The sequence below is a fragment of the Neofelis nebulosa genome, chromosome 14, assembly GCF_028018385.1.
Source record: "Neofelis nebulosa isolate mNeoNeb1 chromosome 14, mNeoNeb1.pri, whole genome shotgun sequence".
NCBI classification, from domain to species: Eukaryota; Metazoa; Chordata; class Mammalia; order Carnivora; family Felidae; genus Neofelis; species Neofelis nebulosa.
Genome location: NC_080795.1, coordinates 50,072,696 through 50,095,098, shown reverse-complemented (window position 1 = coordinate 50,095,098; position 22,403 = coordinate 50,072,696). Strand labels below are relative to the sequence as shown.

The 22,403-nt window shown below is 34.8% G+C and overlaps 1 protein-coding gene across 2 annotated transcripts in view; it reads left to right on the top strand.

Moving 5' to 3' along the window:
* Positions 1 to 22,403, top strand: part of LRP12 (LDL receptor related protein 12) — a 76,288-nt gene that overhangs the window by 31,209 nt on the left and 22,676 nt on the right. Inside the window, exon 2 of one of the 2 annotated variants that reach the window (XM_058698812.1) lies at positions 5,751 to 5,807. The exons of the other annotated variant lie outside the window; for it this stretch is intronic. Within the exon in view, the coding sequence (XP_058554795.1) occupies positions 5,751 to 5,807 (57 nt within the window). The remainder of the gene's footprint in view (positions 1 to 5,750; positions 5,808 to 22,403) is intronic. 2 annotated transcript variants of the gene reach the window in all.

Sequence of the window (22,403 nt, the reverse complement as noted above, 5' to 3'; positions counted from 1 at the left end):
TGTACGTTTGTTTGTTTCACATGTTTGTTTTTTTTTAAATCATTTTCTCAATAGGTTGTCAACTCTTTGGGGCAGGGACTATGCCTCTTACGTACTGACCTACCATTCTTTTATTTGAACAGATATGGTCTAAGTATTTCTTATGCGTTATGTTCTGTGCTAGTCACTTGGCAAAACAAAACAAACCCAGCTATGTCCCATCACCATATTACACCACCTCCCCCCGAACCCTGCTGCCAAGATTAAGATATGATGGGAAATACAGACATTACGCAGAAAACACAAGTGTGGGAAATTTTCAGAAAGTGACAGTATTAAAAACTTTAGGAACCTATAGCAGAATGACCTAACCTAGTACGGGAACATCAGGTGATACGTCCCTAAAGAAATAATATTAAAGGAAAGTCTAAAGAGAAGAGACAGCTGACACTTTTCTAAGAGAAATCCAGTATTCCTGAACAGAAGAAAAAAGAGTGGATCACAAGAGATGAAGCTTTTGCAGTAGTTAGATAGAACTGGACTGTGGAGAGTTTAGTTAAACCCTATTAGGATTTTGGATTTTTCCCTTTCATATGGTAGCAAAATAGGAATGATGTTTGCTTTTGTGTGTATATATATATATGTATTTATGTTTGATAACTGCTCTCAGTGCACATAGAAAATGAAATTGTAGGATGCTGACTAGTATATAAGTTACTTGTAAATGCTGCTCATTAAATTTTATACCAGTGAGGGGCGCCTGGGTGGCGCAGTCGGTTAAGCATCCGACTTCAGCCAGGTCACCATCTCGCGGAGTTCGAGCCCCGCGTCAGGCTCTGGGCCGATGGCTCGGAGCCTGGAGCCTGTTTCCGATTCTGTGTCTCCCTCTCTCTCTGCCCCTCCCCCGTTCATGCTCTGTCTCTCTCTGTCCCAAAAATAAATAAAAAACGTTGAAAAAAAAATTTTTTTAAACCAGTGACTTTCCAACATACAAACTGGAATTGCTGTGGCAGGCAGGTTTTAACTCTGAAAGCTAAGTACTATTTTTTTGTAAACAAGAAATACGTTCATTCTGAATTCTTTTTAAAAAGTTAAGGAACACAAACTTCTTAGTGTCTGGATTTGAATTTTCAATTCATCCAATTACTAGCTTTTTGAAAGAATTACTAAATTGCTAGAAGCTTTGGTTTTCTCATCTCTAAAAGGAAGTATTGTTTTAAGGATGAGCTGAGGGAAGGCTTGTAAAGCACTTAGGATTTGGCTGGCACATATCTGTCAAATCTTAGCTCTATTTATTAGCTATTCTTTAAGAACTTCAGTTCTTAAATATAAGCACAAATAAACAGAAAATTACAAAGCAATAAGGATGCAGACCGTACATTTAGGCATTCTCTTAATGATGACATCCTGCTTATTCAGGTGAGGAAAACACATCTTAGGAGAAGTAGTTTACTTAAGGTTCATGACTAAATAAATAGTAGAGTTGGGGATGATTGCGGGGAGTCTGGTTCCACAGCTCCAACTCACCTCCTTATGTGGCCTCTTTTCTAAAGCAGGATCACTTTTGGAAGATTCTTTCTCTTTCATTTGACTGCAGTAAAAAACTACAAAACCATGTTTCGTTTTGGAAAGAAAAATAATAGAGGAGATTGATAACTTTGGTATTTGGTTCGTGGGGCTAAAAACAATTTAAGCCGTAATACATTATTTCCTGATTTAGGTGATAATAACTTCTTCCTGCTTGAAAACTCTTTATTAGGAGTTCTAGTTTATTAGCTGATCCATTAGTTAATTAGCTATTAATGTATAGTTATAGAAGTAATGATTTATCAGACCCTATGTTTTTCTAGTACATGTTACCTCTAAAAGGGACTGCTGTGAGAACATCTAGCATGGCTGCATTTGAACACTGTGGTTATAGTGAGAAGATAGCATATGTACATTCTTCTATGTGTGGAGTTTTCTTCTCTTGGGGACTGATGAGGGGCATTAGGGAGAGTGCAGTTTGATTTGTGGGAGCTGTCTGCTTATAATATCGAAATAATTGTGTTACATAACTGTCATCTTTGTAAAAATACTTTTGTAGAATGGCAGTATATGTAAAGTAGCTCACTTACTTCTAGTGTTAATTATAAGAAAGGGGAGGGGTGAGGATCTCTTTTGCGTGGCTGGTGGGAATGCAAACTGGTGCAGCCACTCTGGAAAACAGTGTGGAGGTTCCTCAAAAAATTAAAAATAGAACTTCCCTACGACCCAGCAATTGCATTACTAGGTATTTATTCAAGGGATACAGGTGTGCTGTTTCAAAGGGACACATGCACCCCAGTGTTTATAGCAGCACTATCAACAATAGCCAAAGTATGGAAAGAGCCCAAATGTCCATCGATGGATGAATGGATAAAGTGTAGTGTGTGTACACACACACACACACACACACACACACACCCACAATGGAGTATTACTTGGCAATCAAAAAGAATGAAATCTTGCCATTTGCAACTACGTAGATGAAACTAGAGGGTATTATGCTAAGCGAAATTAGAAAGAGACAAATATCATATGACTTCACTCATATGAGGGATTTAAGATACAAAACAATGAACATAATGGAAGGGAAGCAAAAAATATATAAAAACAGGGAGGGGGACAAAACATAAGAGACTCTTAAATATAAAGAACAAGCAGAGGGTTGCTGGAGGGGTTGTGGGAGGGGGGATGGGCTGAATAGGTAAAGGGCATTAGGAATCTACTCCCAAAATCATTGTTGCACTATATGCTAGTTAACTTGGGTGTAAATTAAAAAGTAAGTTAATTAGTGAATTAAAAAAATTAAAAAAGAAAAGAAAGGGGAGGAGCCACCTGGGTGGCTCAGTCAGTTGAACATCTGACTTTTGATTTTGGCTCAGGTCATGATCTCAGAGTCCTGGGACTAAGCCCCACATGGGGCTCCACACTCAGCATGGAACCTGCTCAAGATTCTGTCTATTTCCCTCTGCCCCTCTCCCCTGCTTGCACTATCTGAAATAAAATATAAAATTAAATTAAATTATTTAAATTATTTATGTTAACAGAAATAATCATTGATTTTTTTTAACTTCTAAATAGGATTTTTTAAGGTAGAATAAATGTATGAGAAATTAGCAGTGTCATGTTTTATGTTTTCAGATATTGTTTATCAGTTTTAAAATCATTAATGTTTATGAAATTAAAATATTTTATAATTCAAAATATTTATCAGACTTCCATTTATTTACAAAGGTGGGAAATGAACTATAATCTCTTCACCTGTGTTTTTAGGAATACTCCTAAAATTTTTAAAGAAATCCACACCTGTTATAACAAATTCAGTCAATGCTGAAGGATAGAAACCGTGTCTTCCTCCTTAATTCCAGTCCCAGGGGTTTTCTTCCACAATTTATATATACCCGTAGACTCTTTAACATATATATATAAGTATATATACATATGTATATCATATGCTTATGTAAATATATACATTTAGCTCTGCATACATCATTTTTAGTTAAAATTAGATCATATTTCTAATCAGATCATATTTTAATCTTATTCTGAAACATGTAACTTAATGTGCATATCTTTCCAAGTTAGTACATATAGAATTCATTCAGTTTATTGAATATTTTATTATAAGGTTATATTTATTCATTTGCATACTGATAGAGATTTAAATTCTTTTTTTTTTCTATTTTAGAGAAGTTTACTAAGCATTTTGAGATAGGTATTATCTTCTCTATTTTAGAGATGAAATTAAGACACAAGGAGGTTAGGTAACTTGGCCTAAATTGCACAGCAAGTAAGTAAAGCTGGTGTTAGAATCCTGGCAATCCAGTTCAGAATCCAGTCTTAAATACTACATTATGTTACTCTTTTCTTTCTGCCTTAGTCTACCTACCGAATTGAGGGGGAAAAAAAATCAATGTATGAAATATATTTAATATGAAAACTCTCCTGAGGATAATTTAATATGCTACTTTAAAGATATTGGAAACCTAGGGTCACAGATTACACAGTTATAATTTGTGGTTGTTTCTAATATACAAGTAGAAGGTTTGAACCAGTGCTACTCAAATGTTAATTTACATAAAAATCTCTGGGAGTGGGGGAGCATCTTGTTAAAATGTACCTTCTGATTCAGTAATCTGGGGTGGGGCCTGAGCCTACACTTCTAGTAAGTTCCTGGTGACGCCAGTACTGCTGACCTGTTTGTGAGTAGCAAAACTTTAGGCAATTTATACAGACCTTTGGGCAAATCTTATTGATTTTATTGAATCAGTTTTTACATCATTTTATTTATGGTACCTATTTTTATAAGTTATAAGTGTTAAATAGGTGGGCGTTTCTAGTTTCAATTCTATGTCTGTAGCATTTAACATTGCTGAAAAAAATAAATCGTGGTTTCTGTAGTATTAATGTACAATACTTAAATAACTATAATCAGATTTATTTTTGTACTAAATACAGCTTACACACCTTTGTCTCCATTTCCATTGTATCATTTTTAATGGAGGGAAACATTTATTTTCATTTTGAAGGCTATCGCTGTAGTTGAGCTGAAAGGTTGTTTTCTGACTATTATTTTCTCCTTTGATAATAGCATATTTTACACAATTACAAAAGTGAATACTTGTTCAGTGCTATGTGCCACACAATATATCAAGTGCTTAATTGGTATGATTTGACTTCATCATCATGACCTCCCTCATTTATTCATTCATCAGCTCTTCGAGCACCTGCTCTATTCCAGGAACTGTGCATGCAATGGTGAGCCAAATAAGCAGATTCTGCTCTCCCAGAGCCTAGTATATTGCAGGGTGCTATACAATAATCAGGCAATCACAGGAATGTGATGGTTGTGAAAGACAAGTTGTTAATTACCATGCTTGCTATTGTCTCTACTCTTGTCAACCGTCAGAATTCTACCTTAGCCCTCTAACCTTCTCCCACCTAGCTTCCTCCTCTACCCTACTGCAAGAATTCTTTCTCTTACAGCTGGATTCCTGAGCTGTTGTGATGCCAAATCGACCTAATGATTAGAGAGAGACTAAACTTTACAAGTAAAGATGAGCAATAGGTACAAGAAAAAAAAGAATACCTGAAGGGACACTGTTCACATTAATTGAAGGAGTAAATATCCTCAGCACTTTAAATGGGAGTTTGAGGTGACCCTCAGCAACTTATTTCAGTTATTTTAATGCTTCCATGTGTCCATCTTTGTGGTAAGAAGTGCAGGAAATCAGCAGATACCAAAATAGGGTGTAATTCTGTCCCTACTCTTAGAACCATTAGAATTGTTGATGAGAAGAGGTTGAAAGATTTAGAAGACAAGACAAGAAAGACATTATTATTTTTTAAGTACCAACATGTATGACCATTAAGCAGTAAGCGCATTGTGGACTAATTGAGCATGTTCTTGGTGGGATGCTGTTTTGAAGAAGTATGTGATTCTCTTTTCTGATAGTAGTTCTGAGTTCTCTTTTGATAGAATTTTTTTCCTGATATTAATCAGATCTATAAATTTGATCTTCATGTATATAATACCACATTGTTGTGATTTCCAAAATGTTCTGTTATCCCTACTACGGTTATAATTTTGGACTTCATTGTATTGTTTTGAAGATTATCATAAGAGATTTTAGTTCCTGAACACTACAAGTAGCTCTATGTAGTTGTATTTCTTTTAAAGGTAGAATCCGAAAAAAACTTTATAAATTTTATCTTGGAAATTAGTTTATTATTGTGTTTAATTTTAGGAAATGGTGCTCTTGCAGAACATTCTGAAAATGTGCATATTTCAGGAGTGTCAACTGGTAAGTCATTTTTTTGTAATGTTTAAATTTCATGCATGACTTATATGGTAAATATTGAAAGCCACCTGGTATCTTACAAAGTGATATTTGGCTATAAAAATTATTACTGCTTTTTGCAGCATGTAATAAGGAATGAAGTAACTGGAACATGGAGAAATTGTCATAAGATAAAGTTGATACTTGCATGCCCCTGGATTGATTATACTCTTCCATACAGACGGCATAATTATTTTTTCTTATAAACATTAAACCAAAAAAAAGTTAGCTCGACTTGCATTAGTATTTTCTTTCCACACAAAGTTACATGAAATGAAATTTATTAAAATGTAATTTTGAGTCTGTTTCTAGTATTAGAGCCTTAGAAAAGCATTTTTCTTTATTTTTTTGAGTTACTACTATGCATAAAATTGTTGTTCTTAAGTGCACAATTTATGTTCTTAAAAAGCAACCCAACAACATGTTTGTATCTGTGAAATTCAGAAACTTGTTGAAGCAAATGCACTTTCTCCCATTCATCTAAGCTTTTATAACTTAATAATTACATAAAGGTCTATTACTATTATAGTTTTCGTTCTTAACATGATTTCCACAGCCTTGTTTTCTTTTTTGCTGTGTCAACTATAATTACTTAGAGCAAAATCTTTTATTGTTGCATTTAGTGAAATAGAATTTCTTACCATTGTATTAATTATATTATTATTTCCTTTTAGTCTTGATAAGTTTTATGTGGTTAAAAAAATTATACTTTGGGGGCGCCTGGGTGGCGCAGTCGGTTGAGCGTCCGACTTCAGCCAGGTCACGATCTCGCAGTCCGTGAGTTCGAGCCCCGCGTCAGGCTCTGGGCTGATGGCTCGGAGCCTGGAGCCTGTTTCCGATTCTGTGTCTCCCTCTCTCTCTGCCCCTCCCCCGTTCATGCTATGTATCTCTCTGTCCCAAAAATAAATTAAAAAAAAAAAAAAACGTTGAAAAAAAAAATTATACTTTGTGTATTTATCAATCTACTGATTGATTTCCTCATGTCATCTTGTCCTTTGGTTATTTTTTCCTCAGATGAAGTAAAACTGACAGTTTTCTCTTTGGTTTTATGTCTGATTTTATATTCGAAAACTTTAGTAGACTTAGGAGCTCTAAGAGTTAGTTTGCAGAGCCAAATGCATTGACAAGTGTGGTTTTCTGAAAAATGGAAGTGAGTGCCTTAGTTTGTTTCACTGTTGTCTTGTCTTTGAGTTCTGTATGATTTTCTACACATCAAGCAAAAATAAACTTATTTAAAAAATAACTTCGATTTTGTCCCTTTTTCTATTTTCAATAGCTAATGAGAATTACGATTATTTTTCCAAAACATTGAGGACCATGTTAATCTGCCTGGGCTACCATAACAAAATACACAGACTGAATGGCCTATGTAACAGATATATTTATTTTTGCATAATTCCAGATGTTATAAGTTTAAGACCAAGGAGCTAGCAGGGTTAGTTTCTGGTGAGATCTCTCTTCCTAGCTTACAAATGGCCACCTTCTTGCTGTGTCCTCTCATGGCATTTCATCTGTGTTCAGAGAGGTCCCTAGTGTCTCTTCCTTTTCTTAGAAGGACCCTAAGTCCTATAGGATTACATCCCACCCTTATGGCCTCATTTAACTTCATTTTACCTCCTTAAAGGCTCTATTTCCAAATACAGACAAATTGTGCTTAAACAAATGAGTTTGACGGGGGACCCAATGCAGTCCATAACAAGGACTTCAAAGAATTTTTTTTTTATGTAGGTTCTAGCTACTGATATTTATTGTATTTGAAATTAAAACTGAGAAATTATTTTAAAATGCATTAATTTACTTGCAAATAATAGTAATGAATCTATTGCATGTTTACATTAATAAAATAATTCTATAAAAAATGAATTTTCAAGACAAACATCAGTAAGAATTTATAATTTTGCAGTCTTTAAAGAACGGTTTAAGGGAATATAGCTGAATTTTTAGATCTGTAGAAAAAGATCTGTAGAAAAGACTGCCTTCAGTCTTGTAGTATGTTATTTTGTTTGACATATATGAAGACAGTCCAGTCTCACACTGATGTGTAATTGGTAAAAGGAGGAGTATTTTTAACAGCCTTGTCAGATAATTGTGACAATATTCTTCTTTGCTATTATACCAAAATTCAACAATTTGTAGTTCAAAGGTAGTTTCAAGTGGAATCTGAAACCATTGTAGTGAACTTTTTATTCTCTGTTACAGAAAAACCCAGTTGTCCTTTCTTGCCCTTGGGATGGGATTTTCTTTTACCATGCATTATTTTGTAATATGCAGTAGTAATTTACAAAATAATTGTTTTCTGAGTTTTGCAGATTCATATGGAGTATGAGAGCTATGGAAATTTCGACAGATTTAGTATTAGGCTCAGAATTTTGCTTCATTTCATCAAGATTAGATTCTACTTCATAATTTTTATGTTTGCTTGAAATTAGACTACGAAGCCACCAAGCTTTGATGTTTGTTGGACATCAAAATTACCCTTAAATAGATTCCTATTTGAAAAAAAAATCAGCTTAAAAATTCAGCACTTAGAATATGTAGTTTTGCATATATTAATTTTATTTTCTTTTTATCTTGTTTATTTTCTACTTCTGTATTTCAGACATATATTTAGAAATGTGTATTCGTTTGCTGGGGCTATCATAACTAAGTACCATAAACTAGGTGACTTGATAGGTTTATTTTCTCACAAATCTGGAGGCTAAAATCTGAGATCAGTGTGTTGATAGAGTTGGTTTCTTCTGAGGCCTCTCTCTTTGGCTTGCAGGTGTCCATCTTCTCCATGGATCTTCACATGGTCTTTCCTCTGTGTGTCTGTGTGCTAATCTCTTCTTATAAAGGCACCAGTCATAGTGGGGCCTGGGTGGTTCAGTCAGTTGAGCATCCGACTTCGGCTCAGGTCATGGTCTCACACTCTGTGAGTTCAAGCCCCGCATCAGGCTCTGTGCTGACAGCTCAGACCCTGGAGTCTGTTTCAGATTCTGTGTCTCCCTTTCTCTCTGACCCTCCCCCGTTCATGCTCTGTCTCTCTCAGTCTCAAAAATAAATAAATGTTAAAAAAAAAATTTAAAAATAAATAAAGAAATAAAGGCACCAGTCATATTGGACCAGTCATGAGGGCCCACCCATATGACCTCATTTTAATTTAATTACCTCTTTAAAGATTCTATCTCCAAACCCAGTCACATTCTGAGGTACCAGAGGTTAGGACTTTAACATAGGAGTCTGGGGAGGGTGACACAATTCAGCCGATAGCAAAATGTGTATTTTAATGAAATGTTTATGCATCAAATTTATACATCAATAAAATGCTTAATTTCAGAGGTCAGTGAAACCTTATTAATGGTTTATTGTTTTTCCTGAAGGTTGTTCTTATAAAATCTTTCTTCTATGTAAAAAGAATAATATGAAATCTATTCCAGTTATCCCATTAAAAAAATAAATGGATGCTGTCTCAAAAGGTGCCCTCAGATACAGATTCATTGTGGTTTTGCTTTGGCCAGTGTGCAGCTATAGAAGATGTAATACTTGGTATAGTATAAGCTCTCTGACTTCTGTGCATCTCCAGGTGAAATGAGAGCTCCTTCAGCACTGGTCTAAATGGAGAACTAGCCTTCGGAAGAATCTCTAAATGTAGGACTTGCTTCCTCTTGAGACCAGCAAGCAGCAGAGGCGGCTTCTGCTTCATCCCTGCTCTCATATTACCTCTGCTACTCTCTTTGATGGTGCTCCGTGCTCTTGTCCAGTCTAGTTCTGTGCTTTTTGGAATTTGTACTGACAGTTTTAGAAATAATTTTAATTTGCCTACAGTTAGTGTTTCCACATAGTTAATTGTCCAAATCAGAACACTTTCAAAGTGAAAAGTAACACTATTATTATTCTAGTACTACAGACAAAACCAGGACTGTGCAGGATATAAGGTCACTCTGTGTGTGGGGTGCCTGGGTGGCTCAGTCTGTTAAGCATCCTACTCTTGATTTTGGCTCAGGTTATGATCTCATCGTTAGTGAGATCAAGCCCCATGTTGGGCTCTGGGCTGACAGTGTGGAGCCTGCTTGGGATTCTGTCTCCCCCTCTCTCTGCCCCCTCTTTCCCCTGCTTGCTCTCTCTTTCTCTCTCAAAATAAATAAACAGCTTTTTTAAAAGTCACCCTATGTGTAATGAATTAAGTTTCATTTAACATGTATTAAAGCTCCTGTGGACCTTGTGCCAAGAAGGGTGGGAATAAGAAATGAGTAAAACATTCTTATCTGAAGGAACTTATTTTAATGGAGGAAGTAGATATGTGCAAAATGCACCTGTAATGTTGTCTTAATGTAGTATCCTATAGTGAATAATAAGCATATTAATTGAGAAAATGAGTTTATGAAAGACCTATTTACAATATGTAGTGAGTAGTAAATGACACTATTTTTCATATTTCATTATGAATAGCACTAAGTACTTAATTTTATTTTATTAATATGAATTTTGAGAATTCATATGAATTATAGGAATGATTAATTTCTGATTGACAGTGTATTTTTGGTTCTTAGGCTTCGGGATAATTTCTTTCTATTTCCAATAATTCTATTCATTTTTGTCTTCCTCCTCCTCAAATCTTTGCCCAGAGAGAGAAGTCTTTGTCCTTTTGCTGGTTCTTATAAGTATTGGCATAAGAAAACATAAATTATCAAAAAGTATATATCAGATGATTTTAAAATGGGGAAGCATTACTGGATAAAATTTTATTTTCTATACATGTTTTATTTAGAACTTTTCATGGTCCAGAATTTTAAATCTGCTTTCATATATACAATAGAGGAAGGAGAAAGACAAATGGTATTTTTGTAAATCTAATAATATGTGAAAATCATGAAATTGTATCATATGAACTGTCAAATAATTTAATTGTATATGTTGATAGAGTAGAAATACTATTTCAGTGTTCTTTTTAAAAAATGTGTAAATCAGATGTCTCCTGTTCTCCTTTAAATGTCTAAATCTTTAAAACAGCTAACTTAACTGCTCATTTGCATAGAATGAGACATTTCTTAGGTGAGATTGATTAATAACAAGATCTTTACGTAAGTTAAACCAGTCTATTTGACTTTTTAAATTTATCTACTTTAAACTTTATGATCTGTGATATTTATTTCAATCAGAATAATTCTACAAATAATTTGGTTATGCCCTCCCTATTCTTAATTACTTCCAAATCAAGGCTTTTACTTGTTTTCATAAATTTTACTTACTCATTATGCAAGGTTCATCAAACATTTAGAAAAACATGGAAAAAGAGCAAGAAGATTTAAAAAGTCACCCATTAACTCTGCTTATTAGTATAATTAATAATAGTATTTTATTTCATCTGTCCTTTTTCTGTACATATATTAAAAATAATTGTATATGCATTTGAATTATAACTAATTTTGTCTCCTGCCCTTTCTGTTGAACATTTTATAGAATACATTTTTTCATAACCATTATTTTAATACCTGTATAAAATTCCCTTCAGTGGCTATGTTGTAATGTTCTTAAACATATCGGTGGATTGTTTCCAATGGTTTTTTCCTAGTCTGGGTCATGGTGCAAGCCTTTTTTGTTTTTCTAAGACTTTTTTTAGCATAGATTTCTAGAAGTGGGATTAGTGTATTAAAGGTCATAAATAATTTAATTTAGAAACTTTTTGACAGATTTCTTTCAAAAAGGACAATACCAGTTTACACAGCTGTCTGCAGTATATGAGAACACTTGTCTTGGGTGTGATCATGTTTTTCTCTTTAAACTTTTTTCTTATCGTATTTCTTTTAAAGTCCCAACCTTTTATTTTCCCCAGACTGTTCGGAAATGTAATTGTTTACTTCTCTTTTTGATTCATGGCTGAGAGTTGTGGCATTGCATAGAATGAGAGAATGAGATTGGCTTTCTTTTATAGTTAGGCAAAACTACCCTGAATTTTTTTTTTTTTTTTTTTGGGACAGAGAGAGACAGAGCATGAACGGGGGAGGGGCAGAGAGAGAGGGAGACACAGAATCGGAAACAGGCTCCAGGCTCCGAGCCGTCAGCCCAGAGCCTGACGCGGGGCTCGAACTCACGGACCGCGAGATCGTGACCTGGCTGAAGTCGGACGCTTAACCGACTGCGCCACCCAGGCGCCCCAAAACTACCCTGAATTTTAAAGAAGATTTTCTGGTTGCTAATAGGAACAGATGTTGGATCTTGCTGCTTTCTCAAATAGAACGTTTTTACATATGAGGATTAACACATTATTCCCAAGTCACTAGTGATACAGCTTCTAAATGCCTACCTTATAACATCGGTAGCTGAGGTTAGCTTTGTCTTGAGTCTACTTTACATTTAACTTGGATTTGTTTTGTCTTGCATTTCTGGGAGCTGAGAAAGAGAATATCTACTTAGGAAATTTCTTTTTTAAGCCTTGTTCATATTAACTGAATTACCAGAGTATATAAAATAGACTTCAAATATTTTTTTTAACATTTTTAGAAAATTTTTATTTATTTTTTTAATTTATATCCAAGTTAGCATATAGTGCAACAGTGATTTCAGGAGTAGATTCCTTAATGCCCTTTACCCATTTAGCCCATCCCCCCCTCCCACAACCCCTCCAGTAAGCCTCTGTTTGTTCTCTGTATTTAAGAGTCTGTTTTTTTTTTAATTTTTTTTTAATTTTCTGTTTAATTTTTGTCCCCCTCCCTGTTTTTATATTATTTTTGCTTCCCTTCCCTTATCCTTATGTTCATCTGTTTTGTATCTTTAAGTCCTCATATAAGTGAACGACTTCAAATAGTTTTTAAGTATTGTCCTCCCTTTATTTCGTCAGAATTTTTATTCTATTAAAGTCATTACCTTTGTGTTTGTATATTTGCATTTTATAGTTTCTATTATGGTATTCAGAGGCCTAGTATACTGCTGATCCTGTAACCCTTTTAAAACAAATAATTAGTTGTGGCCTTTTTAATTAGGATATATTATTTTCTAAATTGCAGTTATTTTGCCTACAAATTAATTAGTAATATTTTGCATTAGTGTTAGAGCACTGTTGTAAAGTGACTTTTGTTTTTAGCTACCATTTTGGGCTTAAATACTGTAATGCAGTATTTTGAAGTTTCCCTGGAAGAACATCCTGTCTGATAACACTTTTATTATCCTAGAATTTTCAGATCTTCTGAAAGGAAATAAAGCCTAAACTCTAATTATTTGATAGCAGTTTATAATTATTTTTTTAAATATAGAGAAGTTGCATGAATAAAGCAGTAGGTGTAAGTGGTCTTTGTACCTTTCATTTGTGATTTTAATATTATTTTCAATTATTCAAGCAAATACTGGACTTCCTCCTAAACTTCCTAAAAAGAATTTCACCAGTTCTTTTGACCAGTATTGTATGGTGTGTCTTTTATCCATGTTTCAAATGGAGAAAAGAAATAAAGTTTATTATATTTTAGGTGATACTGAACCCATTAGGGTTTTTAGGATTTCAGAATATAAAAAAAATAGAACTTAATGTGAACCCAGGAAACCATCTTTCAAATGAATAAAGTGAGTCGAGAATGCAAGACAGAGTTCATTTTTAAAAAAATAATGGACATGTTTTAAGATACTGTTAATTTTTAAAAGCATTGCCTGCCTTCAGAGAATTTATTCATGAAATGCTTTAGCTTCTGGAGTAGAGCATTCCTTGAAACTTTTAGAAAAGAAAGTAATGATAGTAATATAACTTTATGTATTGTACTTTTATATGTAGCATTACATAGTATATAATTAAATATTATTTATGATGTTTTATTATATAATAGTATTTTATGTGAAGCCTGTTTCTGTATTATGTAATAATATTTCATGTATTATCATGTCTTTATTGAACAATTGCATATTTATAGCAGATTATTATATAGAATAATTTTATATTATATTATCATAAGAAACAGTGTTAAAACAGTAAGCGTGAGCACCAGGACCATAGATAGAACAGGTGGTAATGTGACAGAAGTGTGTGACACTTAGACGATGGAAGTGAAACTCAACCACTTGAGTGATCCTGTGAAGATGTAACACATTGCATTCAAAGGTTTGATGTTTTCTCTACTACTCTGTAACTTTGGGAATAATTCTTTTCCTACTTGGAGAATAACTCTTCAAAGTGAGATAGCATGTGACTTATTTGTGATTTTGCTGAGGCATGAATTTGAATTAGAGGCACTGTGCAGCGGTTGTGCAAGAGCCAGTCACTTGGTGGATGAGCAGAACGGACTTGGGATTCCAGTTGACTAATAGCTCCGTAAAAGGGGTGGTGTGATCTTAAACCGCAGTACTGGAAATACAGTATCCAGAACAAAGTAGGTGGTAGTTCTTCTTTCCTCCTCTCTTAAACACACTCCGGGTAGTATATTTATTGCTGGGTGTCACTCTTGACAAGACACTAAGACACTCCTGGAAAAAGATGTGAGTATATAAAAAGCCCTGTCAGAGCTGAGAGAGGTGGCTTAGAACATCACGAGCATCAAGGCCAATATGTGTTTGCTCGGGTGCTGATTTCTGCTCTGCTTCTTCTATTTTTCCAGCAAGAATCACAGTAAACTTCAAAATTAATGTTATTTCCCATTCAGGAAATAGAAGTAGCTTGCTTAGCATTTGACTCTTCTGTAGTACTTAAAATTGGGAAATGTAGGTACCATATCAGTAGTTTTTATGCCCATACAGGAGAAAATTGCCCTTTTATGCCCTTAAAAAAAGGTATAAAAGTTTGAGTCTTCTCCATTTACCTTATCTTATACTTTGCTAGCAAAATTCAGAATTACTCTTACTACTTAGAAATTTTAGGGTAAATCTACTTGGATAGTTCTATTAAGGGTACTCTCCTTATCTTATTCATATTGTGCTATGACCCTTTTGGAACTGGAAAAACTGTATGGTTTTTTTTTCCTATTTTTCCTCCATTTTCCATATTTTGTGCCTCTTGACTTTTAAAAAATATATATATGTGTGTATATATATATATATATATATATATATATATTTTTTTTTTTTTTTTTTTTTTACTGCGATGTTCCCTTGATCATTGTTTGTTCTGGACAACCTGCCTTGTTTAGAGCTGAAGACCACATGAAATATTTTGGTCCTCAAAAAACATATTTAAACTAACATGAATAAATATATTGCTGCACTCATTGTTACGTATCTACATTAATGAAAAGGAATATTCATTTAATTATAAGGATTCTACTATAATATTCTACTCATAGTAGAAATATTCTACTATAATATTCTACTTGTAGTAGAAATGTGTGATTTCTGGTAATAGGTTTGAAAATAATGAGAGTCCTGAGTGTAAGCGATAGATTGATACAAACTTTTCTGCCTGTACTGATTCTTACCTTTCAAATGACAGTTAAATCCTTCCCATCTTAAGCTAGTAAATATTGCTGTTAGGGTGCTAGTAATTGTTTCCATAAAAAAAGAGAAGTTTAGTTTTCTGACTTTCTGAAAACATTGGAATGAAGCGTGAAGTAATTCTAAGGGAATTCTACCCATGTCCAGTCTCTTTCTTCTTCCAGTTCTGTCCATCCTCAGTGTGTTGACTGTCCTGACATTTATGTTATGTGAGAGCTCAGCTCAGATACCAGGTATTCAAGGAATCTGGGCAACAAAAGTTCAAAGAAGTCAAAACACTGGGATGGGCAACACACCCAGTCAAGTTGTAAGAAGAGAACTTTCAAACTAAAGTCATTTCTTCCTGACCATGGGCTCCTAACCATCGTCTTCTGGGGAGGTTGCAAGGGCTTAGCTGTGTCACATGGGACTGTCTGAAGAGGGACCCTCTTGTACTTCATTCATCTGCAGATTCTGACGCTCGCCTGGTACTTGCCTGATACTGGGCTCAGTGGCCCATAGACTTCCTACTCAACATGCTTGCTTCCCAAACTCTGACTGTCCAACATTAAGAATATTACCACCTTCCATTAGTCCCCCAGCCTTCCCTGCTTTTCCCCTTCTCTGTTCCTCTTTCCTTTGAAATGTCTCCTTCAGCCTTCATCACATCCTCTTACTGCTGTTTTATCCCATGCCCTAAACATCTTACCTATAATTAACCCCTACATGTATATTTTTCTTATTATAAAAGGTAGGTCCTAGAATAGAGTTTATAAAGTCTTAATTCCAAAGAGACTTAGAAGCAGATTAGTCCTGCCTGCAGTCACTACATAGATTTGTACTAAATAGGAATCCGTCTTTAGGTGCTTTAAAACCTTTTCTGTCTGCTAATACAGGACCAAAGTTCTTTTTTCCAAAATAGACTACTTTTATCTTTACTAAAATTCTGTTGAGGCAGCTCCCTCCACCTCCTTGATAATTATTTCAAGTATCATAGGAAGCTCTAGGGCAGGTGTGTGTCTTAGTGGTTAAGAGTGTGTCCCTCGAAGCCTGTTGCCTAGGTTCAAACCCCAGTTGTGACACTTACTAGCTTTTTTGTGATCTTGGGAAAATTAATTTCTCTCTGCCCCCATTGTGTTCTTTTCTGTTAAATAGGGATAATAATACTAAGAGTTAAAGAATACTAGGAATTAAATACTAAGAATTAAAAGGAAGTACCCGACAGGCAGTAACATTATCATTAGTCATGTGATCCACAGGCCTGACCACACACTCCTCATTTTGATTGTATTTACAGGCCTTCAACTCATGAACCATAAACTTCTGACTTGCAGCAGGAATCTCATCTTCAGCCTTGTGCACCATAATTAACCTTTAAGTTTCAAACTGCTGCCCTTCTCCTAAATTAACTGGACCAGCAGGTATCTGGTTTGCATGCTAATCATCTATCTACATATCCTAATTTTCCATGTCCTGGTGCCTTGTACTGCTTTTGCACTGGCACACTCGTTTCCACGTACCCTGTGATTCCCTCGTCAGCTTTCCGGATCATTCTTTTCTCTCATCCCATGCGCCCATTTAGTAGTCACCATTTGCTTACCACTTTTCTTATTTTGGAGATGGCATTTTTTCTTAAGTACATCTGTTTCCATTGGAATTAAATTCTTCTCAGTAGTGTTTTCAACATTTGGAATTGCTTTTGTATTATCAGACATAATGGAGCTAATCTTTATAAAATACTGTACTCTGAAAATGAGACAGCCAAATGATAGTGACCACCATTGACTATAAATGCTGTCTTTTGCTTATAAACAGAGTGAACCTGCTCTTGTTAGATAATGAAACTTCTGTAAAGTGAAATTTTACAGGTTGGAGGATTTGCTTCTTAGCTGATTTCTATGCTTCACCAGTTTCTTTATTTGCATCACATCACTTCTTTTCATAGTAGCCTACCTTGGCTTGACTAGCGTCTACAGAATTGAGTCATTAAATTTTTCTAATTTGGAATGTGCTCTTTCATTACTCTGGCTCTGCCTACTTCTGTGAAGGAAATGCTGTGTTAATAGTCAAGTAAGCCCTCCCTGTTTTATACTTATGTAATGCAGGTTTTTTGTATGTGTGGGTCTTTGCGTCTGTTTAGTAACACTATGTCCTCATGATACATTGTGTGAAATTACTTTAAAATGTATTATATCACTTAGGACTACGTATGTTGTTTTGTATGTTCTCCTGGCTGTTTTTATGTTTCTTGGATTATGAATAAGCATATCTCATTATTGCAACACTGCAGTTTCCATGAAACCATGAATTCTCCTCATGCTCTTTTGTGCCTTTCATATGTATTTTATCTACTTTGGTGGTCAGTGAGCACAGTTGATTTTTATTTGCTTTTCGGTTTTGTGATTTATTAAAACCAAAGGCAAAAAGATTCCATGTTGCTTTTAGTCTCAACTACTTATCGTCCTAAAATGTCAACCTTTTTCAGTTTTGAAAAGAAACCCAGCTCTTCATCTGTAGAACAGGAAATTGTAGTTTTCATTTTCTTTTACAGGTAGTTCAGCTCTAATCATAAATTTCCTTGCCTGCTTCTTTTCTCCTCAGGCTTTAAAACCATGAAATCTCAAGTTGAAGGGCAGTTTATTTGACATTATTTTGAAATCATCCTATCCTCTCCTCTGCCATGTGTCCTGTAAAATAGAGGTTGTTTGAATCCTTCCTATTTAAAGATGATAGCTATAGTACATTAATCTAGCTTAAAAACCATAATTCTTTGCTTTTCTTTGAGATTATTGGAATAGTATCAGGTTAAACATGAAGAAATCTTGAGTATTTTCTCAGTTTTGTCATTTTCTAAACTATACAGTAAGATCTTTGGATTTTAAGCCTGAAAACTAATATCAAAATCTTATTGAGAACTCCCATCAGAGAATCTCTGCCTATTCATTCCCTAATTTTCCCTTTCTTATTTGATAAGCAGTCAGATAACCTCTTCACTACATAATCTTATGGAGAAGATGCTGTCCAAGTTGAAAGCTGCCATCCTTTGAATGAACATTTGGGACCTCTTTAACTTGGGAGTTTCTGTTTCCAAATTTATCAAAAGTAGAGAGAATGGATTATCATCATCCAAAATTCTTGAGTGCTTCTTTATATCTAAAAATACCGACCAGAGTAAATTAGATACACATGTTTTTTGTGGATGTTTATATTCTAAGAGAGTTGATACTGGTTATTAAGAGATAAATTAAGGAAGCAAAATGAACAGACTAAAACATAGTCATTTCTGCCATAATGCTACATATGTGTTCCTAGAAAATCTCACATTCTTTAAAATTAAACATTAAACTAACAGGGCATGTGACAGAAGTAGTGTTGATACAGATCACTTACAGCTATGTAGCTTTGCAAAGTATAGCCCTGATGAAATATCAATCCAAATGCTAACACAGTCAAATACCCCTGGCATTTATACCTAGAATCAGTCCAGACTTTGCAGTCATATCCTTTAGGCTTCCTACTTACTCCTTGAAGACATTTTCTTCTAATGGAGAACAACTTCATCAATAATAAGAATATAATTCAGAAATACCCTTCATTAAAATGTTTTGTTTCCGTAGCAGGAAAATGTCTTCATGTCCCCATTTGTACGAGCAACCTCCCAAGATAGATTAAAATAGAGGAAAGTCAAGCAGTTCTTTAAGCTTGTAAAGTAACCACTTGGCAATAAAGGAAAGCCATTCTATAGAGTGTTTATATTTTTTCTTAAACTGTGAAAAACTCCTGCTTCTGATTACTTCAGATCATTAACATGCTGGAAATAAAATCTGTCACAACTTTGCATTATACTCATGAGATTCTTCTATCTACTAGTTATGTATAAACTATCTCTCACTGAAGAATCGGTCAGATTGGGGCTAAAATAATTATGTATAAGCAGTAGAGAACGAATGGGTAGAATAAACATGGGTAAAAGAAGGTCTGAACCTTCTGAACACAGCCTTAGTAGCCATCTCAATACAGCATTCCAAGGCATTACTACCAACCAGTCTGACTTGGTAGATCATGTGCTGTTATTTATTGACAATTCACTGCAATCCAAGCACTGTGCTAAGTCCTTTACCATAATAGTTATATTTAGCCTTTGTAGCATTCTAGATGGTAGTAGTGTTTAAATCCCCATTTATAAGTGAGAGGATGGAGGCTTAAGTATTATGAAACTGATTTGTAACAATAGGTCACCCCAAATCTTTTTTTTTTTTTTTTAATTTTTTTTTCAACGTTTTTTTTTTTATTTATTTTTGGGACAGAGAGAGACAGAGCATGAACGGGGGAGGAGCAGAGAGAGGGAGACACAGAATCGGAAACAGGCTCCAGGCTCTGAGCCATCAGCCCAGAGCCTGACGCGGGGCTCGAACTCACGGACCGTGAGATCGTGACCTGGCTGAAGTCGGACGCTTAACCGACTGCGCCACCCAGGCACCCCTCAAATCTTTTAATATAGGGATATAAAATTAACAACATTAATATAAATAAATTGAAGAAAAAATGATATTACAGTTGATGGTAGGTACTTGAGCTGAAGGGTTACGATGAATTAGAAATGGGAAATCATTAGAAGACCCTGAAATAATGAAAAAAATAGAGGACTCACTGGAAGTCAGTTGGAAGATTGGGGTGGATGTGGGGAGATAAAGCAGGCCTAAGAGGTGATAAAGGCATTCTCAGAGTTTGACTTGGAAATCTCTAGTTTTAGTCACTATTAGGCCTGACTTACTTCGTATGCTTGGAAATCCTTGAAGTCACCTGTAATACTAAAGTAAATTTCCTTTCTATTTGAATTAGATGAAGTGACTATTCCTTTAACCAGTTGATGCCTAAGAATAAAGATTAAGAATATAGGATAGAAAGAAAGATTTGTGAAATATACCATCCTGATCATGTTGAATTTGATGTTGGAATGTCCAGCGGGCATTTGACTAATGCAGAATCTCTGCGTTAGAGATTTTAAACCCATGAACTGTAGATAATAGCTGAAATTGTACGATGGAATGGGACCCTTCCCTAGAGAGTGAGGAGAGCAGAAGGCTTGGAATGAACTACAAACACCAGCATTCCAGGAGCTGGCTGAAGAAGGAGGCCCTGGACTAGAGAACTAACAGAACAGTCAGAGGGAGGCGGAGAGCCAGAGAGGCTGTGTCAGCAAGTCAAGGTAGTAGTGTATCAAGAAGAAACAAACCACTATCATATACTCCAGAGAGATCAAGGAGGATGGGAATTGAGCATCCCTTCGGTACGGCACTGATGTCTGTGATGGTTTTGCCAGCTGGCAAGATTTTCATGGAATTCAAATTGGAATCAGATTTCAGTAGGTCAAAGAGAAATTAAAAAGTCAGAAAATACGGAAAAATGTATGAGTTCATCCTGATGAGCCATCAGAAGGGTAGTGGAAATAAATCATCATGATGGGATATGGGGGTGGGCATGAGTTAGCGCTGAAATAGACCTTAGAGATATTCAAATAGCAACTTCTTATTTTAACACATAAAGAAATCAAGACCCAAAGAAGTTAAGTAGTTTACAGCATGACAAAGCCAGTAAATGGCAGGTAGAACGGATAGCATCTAGGTCTCATGAATCCAAATCTACCCAGATATATATGTAAATTCCTAGCCCAAAAGGGACAGAAAACTTTTTTAGTGGTTTCTAATGTTAATCTTACTGTTTTAACATTTGAATTTACTCTTTCTTAGAGAAAGGTATGTGTTATGGCTGTTCTAGATTATATTTATCTATTTGCCCAACGTACTGTACATGCAAAAAATGTGTTGATAAAAAACCACCAGCTGGATCTGAAACAAAATGCCAAATTCAGTCATGTTGCAAATGTGCAAAATTAAATCAAAATATGTATTCATAACCAATTAAGGGAGAAACATGATACTACAGTTTTGTTTTTAAAGTACTTATTGAATTAGAAATGTAAAATACTGAATCTCAAAATAACCGTTCTTATGGGTGGTGTGTCTTATCTTCGGGCAGTCGTATGAAAATGAAGTATTTTTGAGCATCCATATCAGAACATAACATACTTAGTTTTTGGTATAAGAGCACCACCTATGGGTGTCTCAGTTATTCAGGGGGGAGAAATTTAAAACCAAACCTAATAAAATTCCAGCTTTTCACCAATAACTGGTCCATCCACTTATATAAAGGCTAACAATTGTCTACGTTGCCATAAATTCTCCCTACCTGGTTTTTGCTTTGGCATACTACTCCGAAATGCTTTGGCAAGAGATAATGAAGAAAGAAAAAGTTCTTAAATGACTTTGGATGTCTTTTCTTTAATTATTGTGATAACTCATTAGAGCAAAGTTAAAAGCAAAACTCTGACTTCATGGTCAGTAAGCTCACATGCGGATAAATTTAATCATTTTCTAGAGTATCATTCATCAAAATTTTTAAAAAATTTATAAGGGAAATTTTATTCAATGAAATTTAACAAAAAATATTGGAAGCTTTGACTATGAATGGGCAATAAGATGTGTACTAGGCTCTTGATATATCCTTGTATTCTATGCTGTGAAGGTTTTTTTTTTTTAAGTGATTAAAAACAAGATCCTTTTGGTGCAGTGTTCCCTAATTCCAGGGTAGACCCATTTTAGGCATGAACATTTTTTTCTTCACTAAAGTACATTTTTAAAACCTAGATTTTTCTTCAGAGATTGGGCTATTCTATAGAAATAAGGATTGAGTCTTTAAGCAATATAGCTTGCTTTATTTTGATCATTATAGATAATTTTTTTTTAATTGCATAATATACTTCTTGGCATTCTAACTTAAGTTGAATGGATATAACCTCTGCTATCAAAAAAATGACCATTTTTACAAATTATAATTGTAATAGGGATTCTTGCCTATCTACAAATTGGGTTAACTAATTTTTAAAAACAGCAGAACTCAAAAACACATGAAAGTTCAGGCCACCTATTACACCAGGCACTTTGCTTACAAAGATTCATTTATTCGCTCAACAACTCTTTTAGCTACGAATGACCACTAATTAGTATGAAAGGACAGTCCTCTCTTACCTTTTGGAAGATAGGCAGTACTATGCATATTCTGAGCTGTCGTGGTTTTTTAGTTCAGCACGTACTTTATTCTGAAAATTGCCTCCATTACTTCTAATAACTGTGT